We start from the raw sequence: 22,980 nt of genomic DNA, 5'->3' as shown, positions 1-22,980 counted from the left end.
CAGGGTAAAAGTAGGACTCTTCTTTCAGTCTTGTGGTGCCGGTTGAAGCAATCAACATTAATTATGATTACTTTATTTTTCCTGGATACTCGGTAATAACACGAAAGAAGGTATGTATTATTTTAATTAGTGAGACAATGTTGTAGTAGCTGTCCTTCACCTGTTCAGTGATTATGGAAGAAGAATTTCCAGGTCAAGATAAAATCCATTGATCTGTTGATGTTGGGAACACTTTAATTTACTTGTATCAAAATTTTCATCTATAAATAATGTAATGTTTTGACACAGCTCATTAGCTTAAAATGGAATAAATGTATAAACGATTGTTGTTTATATTTTTTATGTCTCATCCTGATTTGAGATCTATAAATAGACATGATTTCCAGCACACTATATATATATGTTTAACTTAAAAACTATTCAAGTAGAATATTAATACCGGATACAGGGGTGAGTTTTCAATAGTTATATATGACATTATTTTTCAATTCTTTTATCACCAATTTTTCAATTCGTTTATTGACCAATTTCATTAATTATTAATATTTAAAGGCCCTCAAAAAGGACAAAAAGAAAGTACATTTAATCTTAAATTAATTTTGTGGGCAAATTTATAAATGATAACATGTTATAGTAGCATTAGTCTTTTCCCACTTTGAACATGCAGACTCCAACTGCGTTCACAGTGCTATAGACGCAATTGCTTCTGCTATGAGTGCAATTGCTCTATCACACTCGTGGAGAACAAACTCTACTACACTTGTTATAGGTGTTAAGAAGTATATATATGAAATATTTTGTAAGAGGATTCAATATAAGTTTTTAATAATATTCTTTGAAAAAAAAAAAATAAATTCAGATTATTTAAAATTGCTGATTTATATCTTTAAAAATTTAATTTTGGTCAATGTATTTAATTGTATAAGAAAACTTTTTAAAAAATTTTAGAACTGCCATATTTTTATTTTTTCGTATCATACATATTTGTACAAAGAACGATAACTCTTTACACTTGGGTATAATAACATTCAGAAGGAGAATTCTTTTAAACTAGTTTATTATACTTCTGTTAAAATGTTTCCTATATAAAGTTCAGAAGGTAAAATAGCTATCTTTTATAGTTCACGCATAGCAAGGCTATACCCCGGGGTATAGTTTTTGCTATCCACCCTCGGAAAATTTTCATGCAATTTTTGCCTCCAATTTTGATTTCAAGCAATAAATCTATTGACTGATGATGTCATAATGACTTCAGTAGCATTGTGACGTCATCAGGTTTTCAAATTATTCTTGCAGTATTATCTTACTCCAAAAAATTTCAAACCTCAGAAATTATATTATACATCAGTATAATAAAACGCTTATCCAATGGGTGTGAGTGGGATAGCTCTTTTATCAAACCCTTGACAGAAACTATTCCCCTCGGGCAAGCCCTCGGGGAATAGTTCTCTGTCGCGGGTTTGATAAAAGAGCTATCCCACTAACACCCATTGGATAAGTGTATAATATCTACATGTATTTCAAGAATGATTTCAGCTATTAAAAATAAATAGAAAACTAAAAAAAAATAATTATAGAAATGCATTCTGGCGTAATAATCATTATAAAAGCATTCTAATCTTTCATCATAGTGTAAAATTATTGATTTTTGTCAGAGGGTTTCAAACGTTGATCGATGACGTCACAACTGCATCAAAACAAAGATTAATATTAAGAGAATGTGATGACGGCACTGCTTGTATCCAGATAACTGTGTTTGAGAGGAAAATACTTTATAAATTGTTTGTGATTTATTAGAGAAAAGGAGCATTGATCAGGTGTACTGATTTTAAAGCCGTATATTTTTCTTTACTGAAGACAAGAAGCCGCGTCCTTATGTAAGTCAGGATTTCCTCTGATATTCTTTTAAAAAATCAAAAAATGCAAATATAAGTAATAAACAACGATTATTCAGTGAACATGGCATTATGAATAGCAACTGCTCTGCTGGCATATTTTCCATGATGCGCTAGCGCGCATCATGGAATATGCCAGCAGAGTACTCCTACAAGTAAGAGCCTCGGTTAACGTCCCTACGCTCCTTATATACGTCATAGGCGCTCCCCATGTAATTCTGTAAATGACGTATGATAAGTATATATAGGTCTACCCCTCTATACTATAAAATATCCAAGGCCTGCAACTGGGCGCCATTGTGGATTTCGCCTGGGACCTCTGACTGACTTACTTTAAGGGTTTCTGGGGTATACTGGGCTGGTTATCAGCATCGGGTACTCTAATTTATTGAAATAAAATATTTGCAAACTTTTATCCAGCACCATTCCGTTGCTTTCTCTTGTTTTCAAACATTTCTCTATTACACCGTCACACTTAGCTGATCTCGGCCGGAAGAAGTCGATTTCGTCGATTTTCAACAACTCGTACGAAAATAACTTTCGGAAGTTTGACAATGTTTAGTGGAGAAAATACATAGGCGCTTGGTTTCAGGATGGTGTATTTTGTGTATTATGTGTTTTTTGGTTTGTCTGAATACCCTGATTAATATAAAAATGAAAACTCGCTGAAATTAGCACGTTTTAAAAATGTCATATTCCTCGGAGTTTTTTTTTTTCTTTCTGGGGTACATTTTTTTTTGTTTCTGTACACAAGCCCCTGTGATACTCTTTGAGAAAATAAAAAAAATATTATCTCGGTAGGAGGTACTGATTTTATAACTGATTTATTTTCTCTACACAAGTCCGTATAAGCTAGACAGGCATGTAGCAACAGGGGGGGGGGGGGGGGGGGGAGGGGGGCTGCCCGCCCCTACTTTTTTCCCAACATTACCTTTACTATTGAAAATGTGCCTTGAAAGGTTGGTTGCCCCCCCCCCACTCATACCATAGTATTGTGAAATGAAGGAAAATGTACTAGTATTGTATGGGGAAAAAAAATGAAAGTGAAAGGAAGTTGGCTTTGAAGAAATTTGACCACTACCCCCCCCCCCCCCCACCCCCCGAAATAGGATTTTCGTGTTTGAGCGGTTTTTTTTTTTGGCTTGTCAACTTATTACAGGTTCAGGTAAAAAATTTCTCTGGCTGCCCCCCCCCCCCCCCACTTTAAAAAACAATGCTACATGTACGTGCCTATGAGAGTATATATACTGTACACATGACATTTTTAAAACGTGCTAATTTCAGCGAGTTTTCATTTTTATATTAATCAGGGTATTCAGACAAACCAAAAAACACATAATACACAAAATACACCATCCTGAAACCAAGCGCCTATGTATTTTCTCCACTAAATATTGTCAAACTTCCGAAAGTTATTTTCGTACGAGTTGTTGAAAATCGACGAAATCGACTTCTTCCGGCCGAGATCAGCTAAGTGTGACGGTGTAATAGAGAAATGTTTGAAAACAAGAGAAAGCAACGGAATGGTGCTGGATAAAAGTTTGCAAATATTTTATTTCAATAAATTAGAGTACCCGATGCTGATAACCAGCCCAGTATACCCCAGAAACCCTTAAAGTAAGTCAGTCAGAGGTCCCAGGCGAAATCCACAATGGCGCCCAGTTGCAGGCCTTGGATATTTTATAGTATAGAGGGGTAGACCTATATATACTTATCATACGTCATTTACAGAATTACATGGGGAGCGCCTATGATATACGTTACGCGGCGCCAAGTCAAAAGTATCTCGCCGTGAACCTCTAGCATGCTGGAGTAGCCAGCAGAGCAATTGCTATTCATAACGCCATGTTCACTGAATAACGTTGTTTATTGCTTAAATCTTTTCCTTATTATTGTAACAATCTCATACTTGTCTGTTATGGGCTCTAAATTAGAAATAAAATGTTCTGTTCTGTTCTATTTAATCATTGCAAATACCCATATACAGTCATTACATGTTTATAATACAAAGTACACGTATGTAAACAGAAGAAAAGACGATTTGAAACAGATGTATCAAGTAAATTCAAAGAACTTTTTCCCCCCGCTTTCGGTGCATAGGCGTCGGAACCGGGGGAGGGGGGGGGGGCTTAACCCCCACTATTTTTGCAAAGACAAACCATAATCAAGATAATATAGGCATTTAACATCGGGGAGTAGGATTAGCCCCCCACCCCCACCAGGTTTAATCTATGGACACATTATCCTTTTTTTTTTCTTGTTAAGTTTTTTTGTAGGTTTGATTTTTTTTTTCTCTACTTAGCCCCCCCCCTTTCAATTTGCTTCCGACGCCAATGCTGTGTCTTTATGGGTGATATGTCATAATTTATGCATTATAGTGTCAAATTTGAACGCCCTATCATATGCCATTCAAAAGTTTTCACCAAAGTTGATTTTATGAAAAATAGGTCAAACATGAAGGTACAGGTCAAGGGTTAGAAATCGTAGCATGCTCGGAAATATTTTGTCACAAGAAGTGCACATCAAATAAGAAGCCCTACATGAATCTCTTCTCAATCAAAAAATTATAAGAAAAAATAACATTTTACGTTTTATAGGTCGAAAATCATATTGTATTTAGAAAGGCTTTTGACGGGTAATATTCATGTGAAAGCCCTACAATGTATACCTTCTCATTCAAAAGCCATGACCAAGGTTAAAGTTTTTGAAAAGCATGCAGACAACTGTTTTTGTCCAGGTCATTTTGTTAAATCGGAAATGTAATAACTAAAATATATATAATTTATAATATAATACATATAATATGATATTAGGCCTACATCCTGAGATTGTCAACTTCTCCGGAGAGAAATTAAAAACAGGACCATCACGGAAGTATTTTATAATTTTTTACAGCTTGCTACATGTATATGGTTTCGTAGGAAACAAGATATATGGTGTTCTTGTCAAAGTTGTTTTACTTTCATACAGCCCCCACCCACCCCATTTTACAAAAGTTTTATAGACTAGTACCAAAATTTTTCCTTGTCAATGTGAAGAACTTTCTTTTACAGATCAATTTGAAGAAAATTAAATGTTTTTTATCTTTTTATAAAGAATTACGAAAACCATTTTTTAAAAAGCAATTTTAAACAGGAAAAAGTATACAAAGTGCCAACGTATACAATCCACCAAATATTTTGGTTTTAGTCACAAGTCCTTTTGTAAAATGGGTTAATAATAATATGAGGTTGAATATATGCTTGAAGTAGAACTCCTTAGTGAATTTTAAACACTGTGTAATTCTTAAATCTTTAAATAAATTCAGCAAATAATTTTCGAGACTGAAGTTCGTTTTCAATATTCTATAATTCATGTATATTTATAGAGGGTCATTGGTACTTAAGGTAGGTTCGCTCACTCCTCCATGACACCTGGCCTGGGGGCCATAAAACTTAGACGATCTCACTTTTGATCTCAGTCTCACTTTTTCCAAAGGAATTAATAAGGGAAAAGTGAGACTTAGATCAAAAGTGAGCTCGTCTAAGTTTTATGGCCCCCAGGCCTGATCCCACATCTGGTGGTTGCGGAGTCCATGTTTCTCTGCTCTTTATTTGTATTGTTTGAATGGATTTGTGATAAATAAATAATCTTCTTTATTTCCATATATTTCATTTACAAACCCCTGCCTTTGTAGGACTTTCCGATAGGAATATGGAAATCACCAAAGAGGACGTCAAATTACCCGACATCTCTCAAGGAAGGCTCGCCTTTGTTCTATATAATGTGTTTACGGAAGAAGTGAGTTTTTAAAATAAACCTACAGGCTAATAAATATACATTTCTATTTCTACATGTATTTGTTTTCTCTTTGATGTCTCTTTGAAAGTTAATGGAGTTGATTTCTTGATAATTCTACCGGAATGTAAATTAGGCAGAATGATGGGTTATAGGATAGGAGCTAAGGAGGCCTAATACGCATGTAAATCTCGTGCGCGTCTGTCTTTGTGTCTGACTCTATAAGGAGGCCAAACATGCATGTAAATCTTGTGCGGCTGTCTTTGTGTTTGACGTCTGTGGGCGAGGACTACTGAATTTGATATGGGAGTAATTCAAATCTATATATCTACATTTTTAAAATTCTGTATCTATAATTTTATTCCACAATGAAATGAAACATAAGAATTCACTGTCTAGCTAGTATAAATTAATATGCCAGGGACATCAATGCAAATTATCCCTCGTTCCCCACTATGACTGATGACCTGACATACTATACTAACTATAGACAGTGATTCCTTAAACATAGAAGGTGGGCAGTGGAACAAGGCGAGCAAAATGCATATTGTGCAACAACTAAGAAATGAAAAGTTAAATCTCAATTTTTACCAAAAGCTCGTTGATATTTCATTTAAAATTACTCTATGCTAAATTAGCTTTTACCTTATGTAAAATCTCCATGCACAAATCGAAACAATGACGCAAAGATTGAAATTATTCGTCAAAGAATTATAATAGCATAAGGTAAATATATCTATAGACATGATCAGTTTGTGATGTTTCACGAGTAAAAATATCATGTCTGGATATCAAACATTAAATGATAAATTCTGAATTTCCTTTTTTGTCCTTATATTGAGCCACTTGTCGGCAGCTCTAGGACATATACTCATCGCTTAGTGCCACTAGGCAGTGAGGGATCTTTTTCGTGCCAACACGTACTTTGACACGGGACCTCGGTGTAAACGGTCTAATCCGAAGGACCGGCCTCCACGTCGGACCACAGTTGGATTTGAACCCGCGACTAACCGGTGTAACGTTGAACTTTGACCCGGGTTGAAAATTGACCCGGGGGTCATTTTTCAACGTTGAATACTGAGACTAAAGGTGTTGAATTTAGACCTTAATCCGTTGAAAACTGAGCCGGGTCGTGGAATTTTGATCATGAAACCGGTTCAAAATTCAACAGCATAAAAACACATATTTATGATTGGGTTTTCACTACTGTGACTTAATTCATAGGTATGAGGCCCCGTTTTGGTATTTACTGCAAAAAGTAATATCCCCTATTTGAATAAGTGATATCACCTGTTCCAATAGATGATATAACCTTTTTGATTTGAATTCATTTGTGATATCACCAATTCGAAAAGGTGATATCGCCTTTTCGAATTGGTGATATCTCCTTTTCCCGCCGAACAGCTGTAGTTTTTTTTTTTTTTTTTTTTTTTTTTTACAAATTAATTGATTTCACTTATATATGATGTTAACAACAAGAAAATCGTAGAAAACGCATGAAAACCGGGTAGTCCGAATTTTCTTGGTTCCAGTGGTAATCTATTAATTACAGGGAGCATTCATTATTGACTGTTGTAAGAAACTCAAATAGGTTATATCACCTTTACGAATAGGTGAAAGCACTTATTCAAATAGGTGATAGCACTTATTCAAATAGGTGATATCACCTTTTATTCTAAGCTCTCTGACTTGATCACATGATTAAGTATATAACAGCATAAAGACTTGAGTTACTATTCATAGAATCTGAAATGCATACTGACTTTATTTTTTTTTTCTTGTGATCATATGCTATATTGCAGGAGTCCTTTTAGAAAATTTCATTAAAGTGAGTGACATCCCCCCCCCCCTCCTGCCTAGTTTTGTCATAGAACAAGTGTTAAAATGGAGATAATTTTTGGTAAAAACAGAAATAGTACTGATTTCTCAAAGATAATACAGAGTATGACTTGATGTTTCTGAAAAGAAATTTACTACAACTTGTATGAGACGTAACAATGCCTTGAAGTCTTGAATTAGGATCTACATGTGCTTTATATTAAAACATATTGGAAACCTTTGTCAAAAATTGATACGAGACAAAATTCTGAATAACTTAATCCTCTATAATTACTCCATCAATGTATAAAACGAAACACATTTATTCAATATTAAACAACAACAGCTTAATTTATGCTGATCCCTAGTCTCTAAGTCTTGAAGAGAGAAAACTTGTGCCTTATTCCCAAAATTTTCAAATTTTGTTTTGTCAATCTATGTGATAAAATGATTTATATTCGATAATAATGTGAAACTTTACATTCCTATTTAATTAAGTTTACAACCAATTCTAGTTTAATTTGTCATATTTCCCAGAATGCAATCATGGCAATAAAAAAACATCGCATAGGAGATCATAGAGATAAAATTATGTAAATAAGATGAAAAGTTTATCGAATAGGAATCGTATTTTTTCGAACAGAAATGGATGCTAGTTTGTTTTCGAACAACAACTTTATTGCACATAAACCAAATAATTATCGAATTAAAAAAAATAAAATTATCGAATAGGAATGACAAAATTAGCGACTAGCAACTGATTGTTTTAAATATTAATGACATCGAATAGGAAACGCGTGTTTTCGAGAAAAAAAATGTAAATTTTATGATATATGAATCATATTGTCACATTTCCTGTAATTGGAATAGCAATTTATCGAATACAAATTACAAATAATGGAATAGAAATTAAAGTAATCAAATAGGAATCACATTCCATAGAATAAGAATGTTTTAGAATAAGAATAATCTCATTCTCAAGTTTATGGTCCGAAAGCGATCAATTTTCAAGCCGAGACAGGCTACTGACAGCAAGACAATAAGTTAATTGTTACAGGGATTTCAACAATTTATTTAAAGTCAGCATTAGTTACATGCTATGGTCGCTATATTGCTCTTTTCACAAATATAACCTTTCATTGGAATCATTTTCGTCGATGTGTTTCATTCTAATTTTTAGGCTATAAATTTTGTTATTTTTATACTGAATTTGACTAGATGGGATGTTCCACCCACCTGATTAATATATATATATAGGGCTACTTTCTAGACTGCAGATTTTTAAGATTTTTGTTTTATGCCCTATATATTCGTTGTTTTGTAGTTGTTTGTGGATGCCATGGATTTTGGAAAGTATTATCAAAAATAAAGTTGTCATGCTTGAAAATAACTGAAATCGTGCACTGTTCAAAATGTACATGTATGTATATGGTATGTTTATTTCTATTATTCTTGAAAAGGGAAAAAATTGAAACCGAAATATAAATAAAGTGATACTGATAAATCCCGTACAACAACTTCCCAGATAAAAAAAATGATCAAACTTTGAGGTGGGGTCAATATTCAACAGGGTCAATTTTCAACTTGTTGACGTCATCAGGTGTAAGAAAAAAAAATATCAAGCTGTTGAAAAATGACCCCGGGTATAAATTCAACGACTTTTGGTCTCAATATTCAACGTTGAAAAATGACCCCGGTTCAATATTCAACGTTGAAAAATGACCCCCGGGTCAATTTTCAACTCGGGTCAATATTCAACGTTACACCGGCACACTGCGCAACGCGAGTGTCATATCTAACTTTGAACCATGCTTTGTAAATTCAGTTGTTGATAATTGGGCTTGCTTTGTAAATTCAATTGTTGATAGTTGAGCTTGCTGCTGCAATTTACAGGATCTTTTTATTCCCGAAATATTTAAGTACTTTTAATTTTTGGGTTTTTTTTTCTATTCAATAGGAGTGTGAGAAATATATAAAAGATTCGGAGAAGAGAGGATATGAACTGGCCTTAGTCAATGTCGGCGGGGGAAGGTAGAAATTTGTTCATCTAGTTATATAGTCATTATCCCATTGGATCATTATTTTTACATTATAAATGTCAAGTTTTTTACCATTCGGTATGAATATTTTAGAAACTTTTGCTGTGTGATTAATACATGTAGTATCTTTTTTCCTTAAAAAAAAAAAAAAAAGACAAGTTAAGGCTACTGATGTAAGAAACAGTTCTAGAAATATCTGGGACTCGAAAGAGGAAGCAGAAAGAATTCTGGGAAGAATCAGGAAGTTCCTACCAGAAAAATGGAAAGGAAGAAAACTTGTAGAACTGAATGAAAGGTTCGTACATTCACTGCCTTAGAAGAAATAAAATTAATATTTTCAGACTCTTTTCAGTAATTCAAAGCGGTATTTTCCAAGGGTAAAATTTGTATTGTTTATATGTAGGTTACGGTTTTTGCGGTATGACCCTGGTGAATATTTCAAACCTCACTTGGACGGCTCCTATATCAGAGACAGTGGAGAGAGAAGTTACGTCACCGTCCAAATCTATCTCAACGAGGTGGGTAAAAATAGCTGCAGAACTGTAGCTCTCCGAAAATATATATATATATATATTGACAGACCGGAGAGATCTCCGGTCTGTCAATATATTTTTTCGGAGAGGTACAATAATGTACAGTTCTGCAGCTAGATAAAAAAAAACCGCGAGGATCTGAATTTTAATTATTTATTCATAATTTTCTTTTCTAAATCTTTCTATTTAAAAAATGAGTAGGGATTTGAAGGAGGCAGTACAACATTTTTAGACAGTTATTCAGGGGAAAAAGATAGCGGAGTGGAAGTGGTACCCAAAACTGGTAAAATACTTTTAAATTTTACTGTAACTATGTAAGGATTAGTCCGAAATATCTGAGTTTTCCAGGCTTTTTAACGATTTTGATGTTTTACGTGCCTGGAAAACGTTAGAACCCGTGACATTACGAACTCGGAATTCGCCGCCTCCAACTGGAGGGGCATTCTCTGGTTGATTTTAAATACTTGAAACCGAATTAAATGTAAAAATCACAAGTTATCAACAGTACAATACTTTCAGTACTTACCAATATCATTTTTATGGTTTATTAATAAAATATACAAGCGATGAAAACATTTTATCAGGCTGTCGAGATTTGTCTTCATCTCGTGCATTTTTTTAAAAATCTTGTAAGTCCTGTAACGGAAATGCGGAGTGATGTTTTCTTTTTCATCGATGTTGGTGAGTACTAGAAGCATTGTGCTCTTGGTTTCGGCATTTATTTTGGTTTGCAAGCCTATCGAAATGTACTCAGGTTCGAAGCGGCAAATTTCTGGTTTTTCTAATGGCGCCTGTTCTGAAGTTTTCCTGGCACGTAAAATATCAAAAGCATATGGAAAACGTCGGATTTTCGGACTATAGGAGGATGGATTAAAATCTTAACAAAAAAAATATCATGAGACGGAATACTTGTATTTACATAAAACCTAAATTCTTTAAAAAAGAATTAATGCGCCTAGAGACAAAGCATTGATTTACATGTAGTCTATTTTTATTTTTCAACTTATGGATTGGTAATATTGAAGAACTCAAAACAAATTACAAATGATGCCTAATTTGTGGAACTAAAAGTATCTAGTTTGATAACTAATTCTTAATATATCATCTATCCACGTTCGCAGGCTCAGTTTTGATTTTCCAACATGACATCCTTCACGAGGGATCGGAACTGATAAAGGGCCGGAAGTACGCAATAAGGACGGACGTTATGTACGAAGCCAAGCAGTTCTAGACTGACGCAGGATAGGTCTGTCCGGGTACAGAGGCCGAAATCCATCCACAAGTGTTGTGCAATATTATCTGTAGAATATGTACGTTTTGTTACTTCCATTTCAGAGAAGTCGACCAAGATACAAATCATAAACGTAAACAGCAAGTGTGCATGCATTTGTTTTAACGTTTTAAATTAAAACTATTCGTCATTTCATAGTGTTTCCGTAAATTTGTATTTTCCTGTTCTGTTTTGTATGTAACTTTTGTGCACAGATTTTACCTTTTCTATCGTAAGACAGTCAGCCAGATTTTTATAGTGCTTTCATACATTTTTTTTTATAAAACATTAGTGTTTTTTGAACTTACTGTTATTAAAATAAAATAAAATACCATGAATTTTATTTCTTGTACAGAAATGTTCTTAGATATATACAGGTAGTTTTGTTGAATTCAAGCCAAAATTAAAATAAATGTTATTTTTTACATTTTGTTATATTATTTGTTCTTAAATTTGTATTACGACATTACCCGCTTTTTCACTATGCTGAAACAAAAATGGGGCGGTGGGATGGTAGCGGGGATTGGTGTGGCGGACAATCAACCTTTAAAATGAACATTTTCGACAAAAAAGGTTAAAAAATTTCCCCTCCCCACTCACCACATTTCTTTGTGGTTAAAAAACATCCTGTTTTTTAAAAACTTCCTGATTTTAATTAAATATCGAAATGTATATATACCGATGTATTTGAGTTATGTTAATGTGGGGACTTCCCATATTGTTCCTAACGCTATACTATACTGAAAGGAAAAAGATTTAAACGTATAGGGTAATATAATATGCGAAAAAAATTTACTTCATGACCAAAAATTACGAAAATCGGTCAGATGAGAATCTTGGTTACTATGCACTAAAATCAGTGTTTTTAAAAAAAAAAATTCCTGTTTTTTAAAAATATCAAAATACCGATGTATTTGAGTTATGTTAATGAGGGGACTTCCCATATGGTTCCTAACGCTACTATACTGAAAGGAAAAAGAAACGCAGGGTAACATAATATGCGAAAAAAAAAATTACCTAATGACCAAAAATTACGAAAATTGGTCAAATGAGAATCTTGGTTAGTATGCACTAAAATCAGCAGAATTATTCAACCGTGAAATGTATAACGTCACGTCGGAAAAGTGCTAAAAAGCCAAAAACACGTGCAACTTCATTACGACAAGTTTTTCAACGATCGTTTTGTACCATTTGATGCACTTGAGGAATACAAATTGATTTTCAGTATTTGTAGACGAAATGCATTTCTTGCTATCGTGTAACAGTTGACGAATGTTCCACGGGGTCTGGCTTTTAGGTTGCAACAATATGGTTTCCTTCGTCAGAGAGGGCCATGAATGGTTTTCAATCAACCGTGACGATGACGTTGACGCGTAAAAGCCGGTATACACGGTAAGATGTGTATTATCTAAGGAATCACTGTCTACTTAGTTTAGTATGCCAGGGCATCAACGATAGTGGGAAACATGGAATAATTTGCTTAACGGGCGAAGCCCGTTATGCATAAAATGTTTACATTCAATGTAATTTTCCTTATAAAATCCATTAGAAATCCACGACGTTCAAATTTTTATAACACACACGAAACCTTGTCACCGAGCGTTAACATACATAGTAGGAACTACATGCATTTTCAATACTCTAGGAACACCAAAATGTAAAATGTTTATTTCAATTTAATCAAAAACTATAACCCCGAAAAATTCACGTAAAAATTAACGTAATGTGCGTTAAGAATTAATTTGTCACTTTTTCCCTCGCAATTTTTATTTCCGTTATTTAACTTTGCAACGTCATTTAACGTCATTTGATGTCACAAACGGCTCTTACATCTATTAACCACGGCAGTTTTGAATGGCGCTAAATTCACATTTAAGGTTATCGAAATAAGCAATTATGAAGAAGGAAAATTAGAGAATGTAAATACAAGCATTGAATTCATATTTTAGGATGTCTTCGGTCCTATAACACACCTGGCAGTGCCGACAAATTATCATACCGCGCTAACGCGCGGTATTCAATTTGTCGGCACGGCCAGGTGTGTTATAGGACCGAAGACATCCAAAAATATGAATTCAATGCTTAATTATCCCATGTTTCCCACTATCGTTGATGTCCCTGGCATACTATACTAACTAGACAGTGATTCCTTATATTTCCATTTCATTGTGAAATAAAATTGCAGGTTTATAGAATTTTAAAATGTAGACACAGACTTAAATTACACGAGGACTTCCATGCAAATTTCAATAGTCCTCGCCCACTAACGTCAAACATAAAGGCAGCCGCATGAGATTTACATGCATATTTGGCCTCCTTAGCGTCAGACACAGAGGCAGATGCGCAAGAGATTTGCATGCATATAAGCCTCCTTAGCTCCTGACCTATCGACCTGCCTAATTTACATTCCGGCAGAATTATCAAGAAATAAACTCGGACAACTTTCAAAGAGTTATCACAGAGAAAAAAATTAGAAATGGAAATATAAGATTTTTATTACAATACAAAATCTTACCGTGTATACACTCAATACAGTGTATCAAGATTTTTCGAATCTTGTAAAACTGTATTAAGAATAGGGCAATGTTCTATTTCTTAATACAAATCTTAACTTACCTTTCACTTTCAACCAATCAAATGTACTCCCATTGGGGTATATCCTATTCATTACTAAGTATATTATTACTTAACAAGAGGCCCAGGGGCCACATCGCTCACCTGAGCAACTGGCTAGGAAAAAGCAAAAATTAGTTCAGTGTTGAAAAGTTCACATATATTATAAAAATGGGTTCTGGACAAGGAAGGGGGGATTAAACTTAAATGTACACTTCCTTAGAATGCTTAAATTGTGACACGTTATGGTTTTGTTGTTTATAAGATGAAAAATTTTATTGATATACCCTTGATATATTCATTTATGGTCCACTATATGTCGATTACAGCTGATTACAATTACTGATTACAATTACCCCATCCCCGTTCCTATGTTAAACTTTGATACCTCATTGTGGCCCCACATTACTCCCGGGGGTCACGCTTTAAAGAAATTTGAATCTACACTATACCTAAGGATGCTTCCACATGAGTTTCATCTTTCCTGACCCAGTGGTTCTGGAGAAAAAGATTTTTATAAAGATTTTTCCTATATATTCCTATCAATCCTATGTAAAACTTTGATCAGCCATTGTGGCCCCGCCCTACCCCCAGGGGTCATGATTTGAACAAACTTGAATTTACACTACCTGAGGATGCTTCCACATGAGTTTCATCTTTCCTGGCCCTGTGGTTCTGGAGAGGAAGATTTTTAAAAGATGCCATTAATTCATCATTATCTCCCCTTGGAAGAGGGCTTGGCCCTTCATTTGAACAAACTTGAATTCCCTTTACCCAAGGATACTTTGTGCCAAGTTTGGTTGAAATTGGTCCAGTGGTTCTTGAGAAGAAGATGAAAATGTGAAGAGTTTACAACAACGACGACAACGACAACAACGACAACAACGACAACTTGAGCCGTCGTCTCAGGTGAGCTAAAAAGCACACCGTAAATAATAATGACCGACTTTACAAGTAAAGCCGCAGTGGCGGATTTCGGTCTCAGGGTGAAAACCCCCTCGCTTATTGAATTTTTTTTTTTTTTTTACAAATGTCATTTCATCATTTTGTTGCATTGATAAAACTCTAATATACATGAACCCTTTGTTTTTACAACTGTGTAATTTACAACTACGTAACAGGAAATCATTTTCCGCTTGAACGCACGAGAGAGTGCCTCAGAGATCGGGTAGTCCGTGCATCTATTGAAGTCACAAGGTCATAGTACAATGTAGTCAGGTACCAACAACAGAAAACTGCATAGTTACGGTGCTGCTCAGTAATTAATATTCTTTTGCTGATAAAATGCACGTTTTTTAAACTATGAATAAACTATTATTTAGTTTTTTTTTCACCATCATAATAATTAAAATTAATATATTTTTTTATCAAAACCAGGTTGGCTTAGCAAACCCCTCTAGTTTTGACAGATTCTCCAGTTTATGTAATTTTTTCTTCAGTTTGAAATTTCCTTACTTGAACACGTGTGTCTATATTCCAAATCATATTAACAGTATATACTCAAGTAAGTTGAAAAGCACTAGTTAGGGATTCTGAAAATAATTCAATTTTTAATTTTTTTAGTGTTTGAAAATTTTGCACATTAGTTGTATTGTGACCGTGTAAAATGAACATATTTTTGAGTAACAATAATTTCCTTTGATAGTGCTTAGTATAACATAATTACAGACCGTGACCGCAAGACATTTGATGCCACCTGTACCTGAGTTAAAGTTTTAATTATTATTCAACTATCTTAATTCTGTCAATCATATCCTTCTGCTTAGAGTAACTCTTCATTGTAATTGTTTACTTCATCATTGTTATAAATTGGTTGTTTAATACATGATCTTCAGTTGGAAACTGGACTTTGCATAAGTCAGCTTGACATAGGATTAAATTAATTGTAGGTGCATTTAAAGTAAAGACAACTTGAAGTCAACTACTTGCATTCCTAAAATTGGCAGATTTAACAATTTTTTTTAAAGCAAAGTCTAAAGTCTTGTGTTAAAGTTAAATTAAATGAAAAACATTTTATTAAAAAATTGTGATGATCAGTTTTTAAAAAAGCTACAAAAAGTACCCCCAAAATGCTGGAAAATGCACCATGTACATGTATTCGAATGAATGGTAACATAAAGATCACAGGAAAAGATCTTTTCAGTGACCATTCCGTCGACTGAATGGTGTAATTTTATCCTGTTTTTGACTCTAAAAATTCCTATTTCTTGGGGGGGGGGGGTCCAACTATTCTCACATCAAAATTATATTATCATAGTCCGAAATATTCTGACGTTTTACAGACCTTTTTTGTATCTTCACTATTTTGGTCTCTCTTTCTCTCTCTCTCTCTCTCTCTCTCTCTCTCTCACACTCTCTCACACACACACACATCAAATAAAACAAAGTCACATTTGAAAATGATAAAGGAGTATTTTTTCCCACTCGATTTATCCCCCCTTCTTTTTTTATCCGGAACTTGTTCAGCATTGGTTCAAAATTTATGCATGCCATCACTTCCTGTAAAATTTTGAGAAAGACTTTGGAGGACTTTAACTTTGTTTATTTAAAATTTTTTGGTAATGCTATGCTTCTGATTTAAATTCCACTTGTATGGACAACAGGGCAAGAAAAAGAATCAGAGATGCGCAATCTAAAGCCAGACCAGGTACAGTTTTCACTCAAAATTTTAGGATTTTCGTCTGAACTTTTTTTTCACAATGTTCTAACCTTTTAAATCACTGCAGTTATCGATGTTGCTAAGAGTAAGCACTGTATTTATTTGCTTTAGAATTTATTATAGAAATATTTAATACTGCAGCGTAGATTTAAAGTTCAGATACCCCATACAAGTGTTTACTTAAAAAATGATGATAACCTAACAACCTAATATAAATGATTATTTCTGAATAAAATATGATTAAGTAGTTGTTAATTTACCTCAAGTAGGTAAATGAAGGAAAGTATGTAACTTTAAGTACCTAGCTAAATCTAGTGATTGTACCAGACCTGACATCTTCGCTAGCCAAGGGTGACAATCCGATCCTCTCCTCTTTTCACTAAGAAGAGAGAAGCAGATCGTCACCCTTGGCTAGCGAAGATGTAGACCTGATAAAGTGGCATAGGTTGAAATGTACATGTAACAGATCCGACACAATCTCGATTAAGCTATGTAATAGTAGTTTTATGGTTTGATTCTTTATAAATTATTCAAAACAGTACTGAAACTTATCAATGAGGTTATATAAATTTCAGAGCTTGACAGAATACCAGATGGGTGGTGTCAGTTTCAGTATGCCAATACGTTTGATTTGAGTCATGCCACAGTACATGACAATGTGGAGCGACTGGACGCCAGGTTCACTTCAAAAGAGGAGTTTGTGGAAAAGTATGAGCGGCCGTACGTACCAGTGGTGGTGACCAACGCTCAGATAGAATGGGCAGCAGTCAAAAAATGGACTGAGAGGGTAACATTAGTATAAGTTTAGGAAATTGCTTTGAATATTTCAGAGTTCATTTTAAATTAATAACATGCTTTTAATACTAGTTATTCTTGAGTTTTGCTGCATTTTCATCTAAAAAAGTGGTGTTTAAAGATGTAGAATAAAAACATATTAAAGAAAGAAGACATTTGTAAACCTTCAGTATGACATTTTTATTATTGAATTACCACCTGTTTTGTCCATATCATGATTAATCTGATTGTGAAATCTTTCTCAACAGAGACTGTCTAAGAAGTATCGTAACCAGAGGTTTAAGTGCGGGGAGGATGATGAAGGATATTCTGTCAAACTAAAGATGAAGTACTTTGTGGAATACATTGATGAAAACAAAGATGACAGTCCTCTTTATATATTTGACAGTAGTTATGGAGAGGTGTGGTTTAGTCTGTACAAATGTGATGTTCTTCCTAGTACATGTATATTTGTTGACATACATGTATCTTGTCATTTTTTTAAGTGCAAAAATTTTATTGTTTTCTTTGTTTCATAAACTTTGCCTTTTTCTTTAAAGCATCACAAGCGTAAAAAACTCCTAGAGGATTATGCTGTACCAGATTATTTCCGAGATGATCTCTTCCAGTATGCAGGGGAAAGACGGCGTCCTCCTTATCGGTAAATTGTTATTCAAGAGTAAGAAAGAGTACTACCTAAAACTTAAAAGTTTTTATGACAAATGTTTTTAAGGTCATTGGCAATGCAGAGTTTCTGGGAAAAAAAAGGTTTAATACATGGGTTTTTCCATTAATAAAAACAGTCATTGAGAGTGTCTGTAATGCTTTCGTTTCCACAGGATATCTGAGAACCCTTTGAGCTTTCGCAATGAAATTTTGCGGTGGAAATAAATAAAGCGTTTGATTTTGAGGTCAAACAAAAGCAAATTCTCTCTTTTATAACACTTTCGATTGAATCAACTATTTTGCAGTGAAATTTTACAGAAAAGCAGTGAAAGCTTTGTTTACATTGTGTAAACTTAAAGTTCAAGGTCATAAATATATACTTTCTGTTTTTGTGAAACACTATCATTTTCGGGCAATATTTCAAGAGGATTTTCAGCTTTTGCAAAGTAATTTTAAACCAAAAGTCCCTAGGACCTCTCTCACCCCTCTCAAAGTATCACCCGCCCCGTTTGTTTTATTAGTATTTATTGTATTACATGTCGCCATTTTTAGCAAAGGGGCATGAAGGAGAGTTATTACGTATAAAACAGGTTCTCGGCGGACTTTATATTCTTATTACATCTATTAGAACTGATTGATGAAGGTTAAATTAGACACCGTGCATTGTTTAAAATTTTGACAATATCGAACGTGAATATTTACATGTATGTGTCTTTATCTTTGTGAATTTTGATAAAGTAGATTCCGGCAAGTGGTATGTCTCCCGCTTAATGAATAGTGCTGGAATTTCTGTGTCTTTTTCTTTATATTTTGCATTTTTTTTTTAACCAAATGATATATACATGTGAAATGAAAAATTTATGAGGATACTTGACAAACTGTAAAATCATTTATTGTGATATATATTCCATATAAAAAGAATCTTCTATACAATAATTAAGAATAAACAATCAAATCTTTATATCCATATCGTATTTTATTTGCTTCAGTTTACATGTATACATTTAATAATTCTACAAATAAACTTGTTTAAAAATTCTTGAAAATGTCTATACTAAAGCCAGAAACATTACCAATGTCCTTAATGTCATATTGAATAGCCAAACCTTGGGTCATCAAACTTGAGAAATAAAAGTTGAAACCCAAAATTTAATATATAGTTCAATGTAAGCTCATACATCTTACAGCTGTGATATATTCAAGGTGTTTGAGGTTTCAGGGTTGAAGAATCCAAAGTTCAGCTGTGAGTTTATTGGTTTTAAATGTTTTTTATCATTTTATGTCTCTTTTAAATTTCAGCTGGTTTGTGATGGGACCTGCCCGCTCAGGGACAGGAATTCACATTGACCCCCTGGGAACAAGTGCCTGGAATGCCCTGGTGTCTGGACATAAAAGGTAGCAGTACCTTCCAAACCAGTGGTTAGAGTGAATTACTTCCTTATTTTATGGCTGGGTGGATGACATGAGTGTTCTTCTATAAAAATCTTATCGCATGTAATCAAAATAAAAAATAGCTGTTTGATTTTAATATTTTGTACATGTATGTTCAAATTCAGACGATTATACATGTATAAAATAATGTTAATTGTTTGATATGTGCATTCTTATTTATTGGATTATAATAAAAGACTAATTTTGATATGTATTAAGGTGGTGCCTACTACCTACCAACACCCCAAAGGAATTGGTGAAACCACGCCCCGGGGAAGGAGGGAAACAGAGAGATGAGGCTATAACATGGTTTAAGTATGTGTACCCAAGAATTAAGGACCCCTCCTGGCCCAAAGAATATGCCCCAGTAAGTTTTGAAGAGAAAGCTGATTTTTTTTTTCTCTGCATTTGAAACTTGACTCTTTGATTAGAACCCAGTCTTTCATCCAGTAAATATATTTCTAAAACCCCTTTGTGAAATGTGGGTGGTATTTGTTTCCATAATATTTTTTTTCATTCATTTGCATCTGTAGTTTATGCAGAGCCATTTCTATGCATAAAGTGAATCTAGCTCTTAAGGAAATGATTTCAATATTTTCTTTGTATGTTTTGTTAGTTGGAGATTCTTCAGCGGCCAGGAGAGACCGTGTTTGTTCCTGGAGGGTGGTGGCATGTTGTCCTGAATCTAGATAGCACTATAGCTGTCACCCAGAACTTTTCTAGTGTTGTGAACTTCCCTATAGTGTGGCATAAAACTGTACGAGGGAGACCCAAGCTATCCAAAAAGTGGTACAAAGTTCTCAAGGTCAGTAAAAAAAAAAACTTGAGAAATTTTAATACTTGATCAATGGAAATATAAAATGGACTGTCAGAGTGTATTTTGTAGTTGTTTTCTGCTTGTATTTTGTACATGTTTTATGAAAATTGATTAAAAAATTTAAAATGTGTTAACAGAAGTTTGATATATGTCACAGTGGAAAATCCTTGCATGTACATTGAGTGTTTTTTGTTTGCAAAGACTACGCCTATTGAATATCTATTGCTTGCAACAGGTTTAATTCACAAATTACTGAAATTTATTTTTATCAACTTTTATTATTTATGATTCATCTTTCTGACTTTCACATCTCAAACAGAGTGGATGATTAATAACAAGAATTGTTAGTTAGTGGCAAGCTTTTCAAATATTTTTCCAATATGGCAAGTAATTATATTTCAATATTTTAAAAGAGGAAATTTTAATTTTTCAAATTTTGGTGGTGATTAACAGAAAGAGCGTCCAGATGTTGCCGCCCTTGCTGATAAAGTAGATCTGAACAAACCGACGGGGTTTAACTCGGACAGCTCGAGTTCTGGTTCGTCGAGTTCCAGCTCCAGTGAGTGCAGCACGTGTGAGAGCTCAGACTCAGAGGAAGAGAAACAAAAGTCAAAAACCAAAAGGTCAGGGGAAGGTCAATGCATCAGTTAATCTATTCAGCATGTATAAAACAACCAGTAAGGGGGACAATAAAATGAAATCAATAAATTACACTAAAGAAGGTTATAACCAACAAAGTGTAAAGGTGAATTCACTTTCAACACAATGATCTTCAACATATCCCTGATACAGGACATGGCTCTGAATTTCAGTTGTACTATTAGAATCAAATGCCTTTATTTTCTTACTAACTGATTCACTGCAGGACAACGTGTTTAATACTTTTAAAATGATTATAAATGTCAACTGAAGCAGAGTTTGTCTTTTTCAACATATTGTAAATGTCTGTAATTTTTCTTTAGACGGAGAACCAGTAAGCAGAGGTCAATGACCCCGAATGGCAGCCATCGGAGGAGATCTTCGTCATCCTCTGACGAAGAGCGACAGAAAACGAGTAAAAAGACAATGTTGACCCCTAACGGCAGCCGACGTAGACGATCGTCGTCATCTTCCAGTGATGAGGGACACAGTCATCGCAGCATCTCCAGTACTCCCAAAAACTGTAGATGATGATAGCTGACCTAGGCACCTATAGCAGCAGACTTACTGAAACCATGATACACCAAACCGAACCTTCAACTGAGTAATATCAAAGTGGTTAACATGTGTAGTGTATTGATGATACATTGAAGAGTTTGCTAGATAATGCTTCCCCTTTACGATTTAATCACTGCTTTACATGTATTACTGAATTAGAAAGTTAAGGATTTTTCTTCCATACTTGGACTAAATGTAGGTGAGGGATTAAAGTTTCCATGTCTGTTGTAATTTGTAAAAACCAAGCCAATGATAGTGTTCATTCTCCTTTTCCTTTCTATCAGATGGAAGCCATATTGTTTTAAATCATGTTCATCAGCCTATTTCCATTCACTGTATATTCATAATGTGGGAAAGTTAAAACATTTTGATCATGTTATTGCTTTTGAATTCTATTTAGAGAAGATCTTGATGAGATTTTGGATGTTTATTTGTTACACTATTTTCTTTTATAAGTGAGGATTGTAAATTGTAATCAAGAAGATTTTTTTTTAAAAATAAGTAAAAAGGATATTATCCTTGCAATTTATTTTTTGCCTAGTATTGTGCACAAAGTCTTTTTTATTAGTTTTTAAATTTAGAAATTCTTATAAGCACCTCCCCTCTCTTGCAAGATAGGGAAAAAAGGAAAACTTGATCACATAATGAATTTTAGTCCAGATGACAAAATAGGAGTTGCTTATTCACTAGGTTCTTATTTTTTAACAAGATTGAAATACTAAAAAAATATCTAGAGTTATCTCTCATTGTCCACAAAAAGGCTTGACCAACACTTAAACTTTGTCCTGTTTGAGAAAGAGCATTTGTTTTATCAATATTGATAATTGATCTTAGAGATAAATTGGTAAAATGACAACCTTGGAAGTACATGTATGTTAAAAAGAATCATGTTCTTGAATTAAAAAGATTTTTACCGTTTATGCTGGTACCTTCTTTTACTGTGTTTTGTTATTGATTGGTACAGTGAAACATGTTTCATACGGACACCAATGGTTCCTAACAAATCAGTGGATTAGACAACATCTAAACAACTGAATTGAATTGAAAGGAACCTTGAGAGGCATTACCAAACGTGGACAGCACTGTATAAGGGGTTCTGTGTTGTATTATACAATTATGTCTGATATCAATATTCATATTGACGGAGGCGAAGCCGATGTCAAGATTTTTTTCTGAAATACGAACATGGATTTGAATAAATAAGACAGAAGATTCACTGTATAAGGGGTTCTGTATTGTATTTAATAATATGCCATAATAAGGCCCCAGTATGCAATGTGTACAACCTACACCTTGTGACTTCATGAATGTATACAAATTAACTAACGGATGTCTAATGTTACCAAGATCAAAGCCTTGGCACTATTATGTTCTTGTAAAATCTTGATTACACTTTGTCCAAGGTTTCCTCTTTAGAAATTGTTTGAAGTTTTTTCCTTTCTGAGTGTAAGGAACAAAGAATAAGTTTTATCATAGGAGTGCAAAATTATA

At 34.0% G+C, this 22,980-nt stretch overlaps 2 protein-coding genes across 3 annotated transcripts; both read left to right on the top strand.

The window, feature by feature from the left end:
* The first annotated feature begins 14 nt into the window (after positions 1–14).
* LOC134239884 (uncharacterized) lies at positions 15–11,425 on the top strand. Of its 2 annotated transcripts, none has more exons than XM_062722009.1 (7): positions 15–110; positions 5,572–5,675; positions 9,448–9,521; positions 9,684–9,824; positions 9,933–10,047; positions 10,264–10,345; positions 11,184–11,425. In XM_062722009.1, exons 2-7 carry the CDS (start codon positions 5,589–5,591, stop codon positions 11,291–11,293), a joined length of 609 nt encoding a protein of 202 aa, XP_062577993.1. In that variant the 5' UTR covers positions 15–110; positions 5,572–5,588; the 3' UTR covers positions 11,294–11,425. The 2 variants fall into 2 exon arrangements, with proteins under 2 accessions (XP_062577993.1, XP_062577994.1); XM_062722010.1 differs by lacking the exon at positions 15–110 and adding an exon at positions 404–450.
* A 5,005-nt stretch (positions 11,426–16,430) lies between these two features.
* On the top strand, positions 16,431–21,978 carry LOC134239882 (bifunctional arginine demethylase and lysyl-hydroxylase JMJD6-like). Its single transcript, XM_062722007.1, has 9 exons — positions 16,431–16,592; positions 17,180–17,391; positions 17,648–17,800; positions 17,939–18,039; positions 19,344–19,439; positions 19,695–19,842; positions 20,092–20,280; positions 20,746–20,915; positions 21,255–21,978. The coding sequence occupies exons 1-9, from the start codon at positions 16,538–16,540 to the stop codon at positions 21,460–21,462; spliced, it is 1,332 nt and encodes a 443-aa protein (XP_062577991.1). The 5' UTR covers positions 16,431–16,537; the 3' UTR covers positions 21,463–21,978.
* The last annotated feature ends 1,002 nt before the right edge of the window (positions 21,979–22,980 follow it).

Source organism: Saccostrea cucullata, unplaced genomic scaffold (genome assembly GCF_032062105.1).
Source record: "Saccostrea cucullata isolate Sc308-1 unplaced genomic scaffold, CSIRO_AGI_Scuc_v1 ctg1056, whole genome shotgun sequence".
NCBI lineage: Eukaryota > Metazoa > Mollusca > Bivalvia > Ostreida > Ostreidae > Saccostrea > Saccostrea cuccullata.
Note: the sequence above shows the minus strand (reverse complement) of the source record. Positions and strands in the feature narration are given on the sequence as shown.

What these genes read in the sequence shown, in the direction of transcription:
- LOC134239884 (XM_062722009.1), top strand. Translation starts at nt 5,589, where the DNA reads ATGGAAATCACCAAAGAGGACGTCAAATTACCCGACATCTCTCAAGGA. An exon ending in GTCAATGTCGGCGGGGGAAG is followed by an intron (nt 9,522 to 9,683) that starts GTAGAAATTTGT and finishes AAAAAAAAAAAG; the next exon opens with ACAAGTTAAGGCTACTGATG. An exon ending in TCCAAATCTATCTCAACGAG is followed by an intron (nt 10,048 to 10,263) that starts GTGGGTAAAAAT and finishes AAAAATGAGTAG; the next exon opens with GGATTTGAAGGAGGCAGTAC.
- LOC134239882 (XM_062722007.1), top strand. Translation starts at nt 16,538, where the DNA reads ATGGACAACAGGGCAAGAAAAAGAATCAGAGATGCGCAATCTAAAGCC. An exon ending in GCAATCTAAAGCCAGACCAG is followed by an intron (nt 16,593 to 17,179) that starts GTACAGTTTTCA and finishes TATAAATTTCAG; the next exon opens with AGCTTGACAGAATACCAGAT. An exon ending in AGTGGTACAAAGTTCTCAAG is followed by an intron (nt 20,281 to 20,745) that starts GTCAGTAAAAAA and finishes GGTGATTAACAG; the next exon opens with AAAGAGCGTCCAGATGTTGC.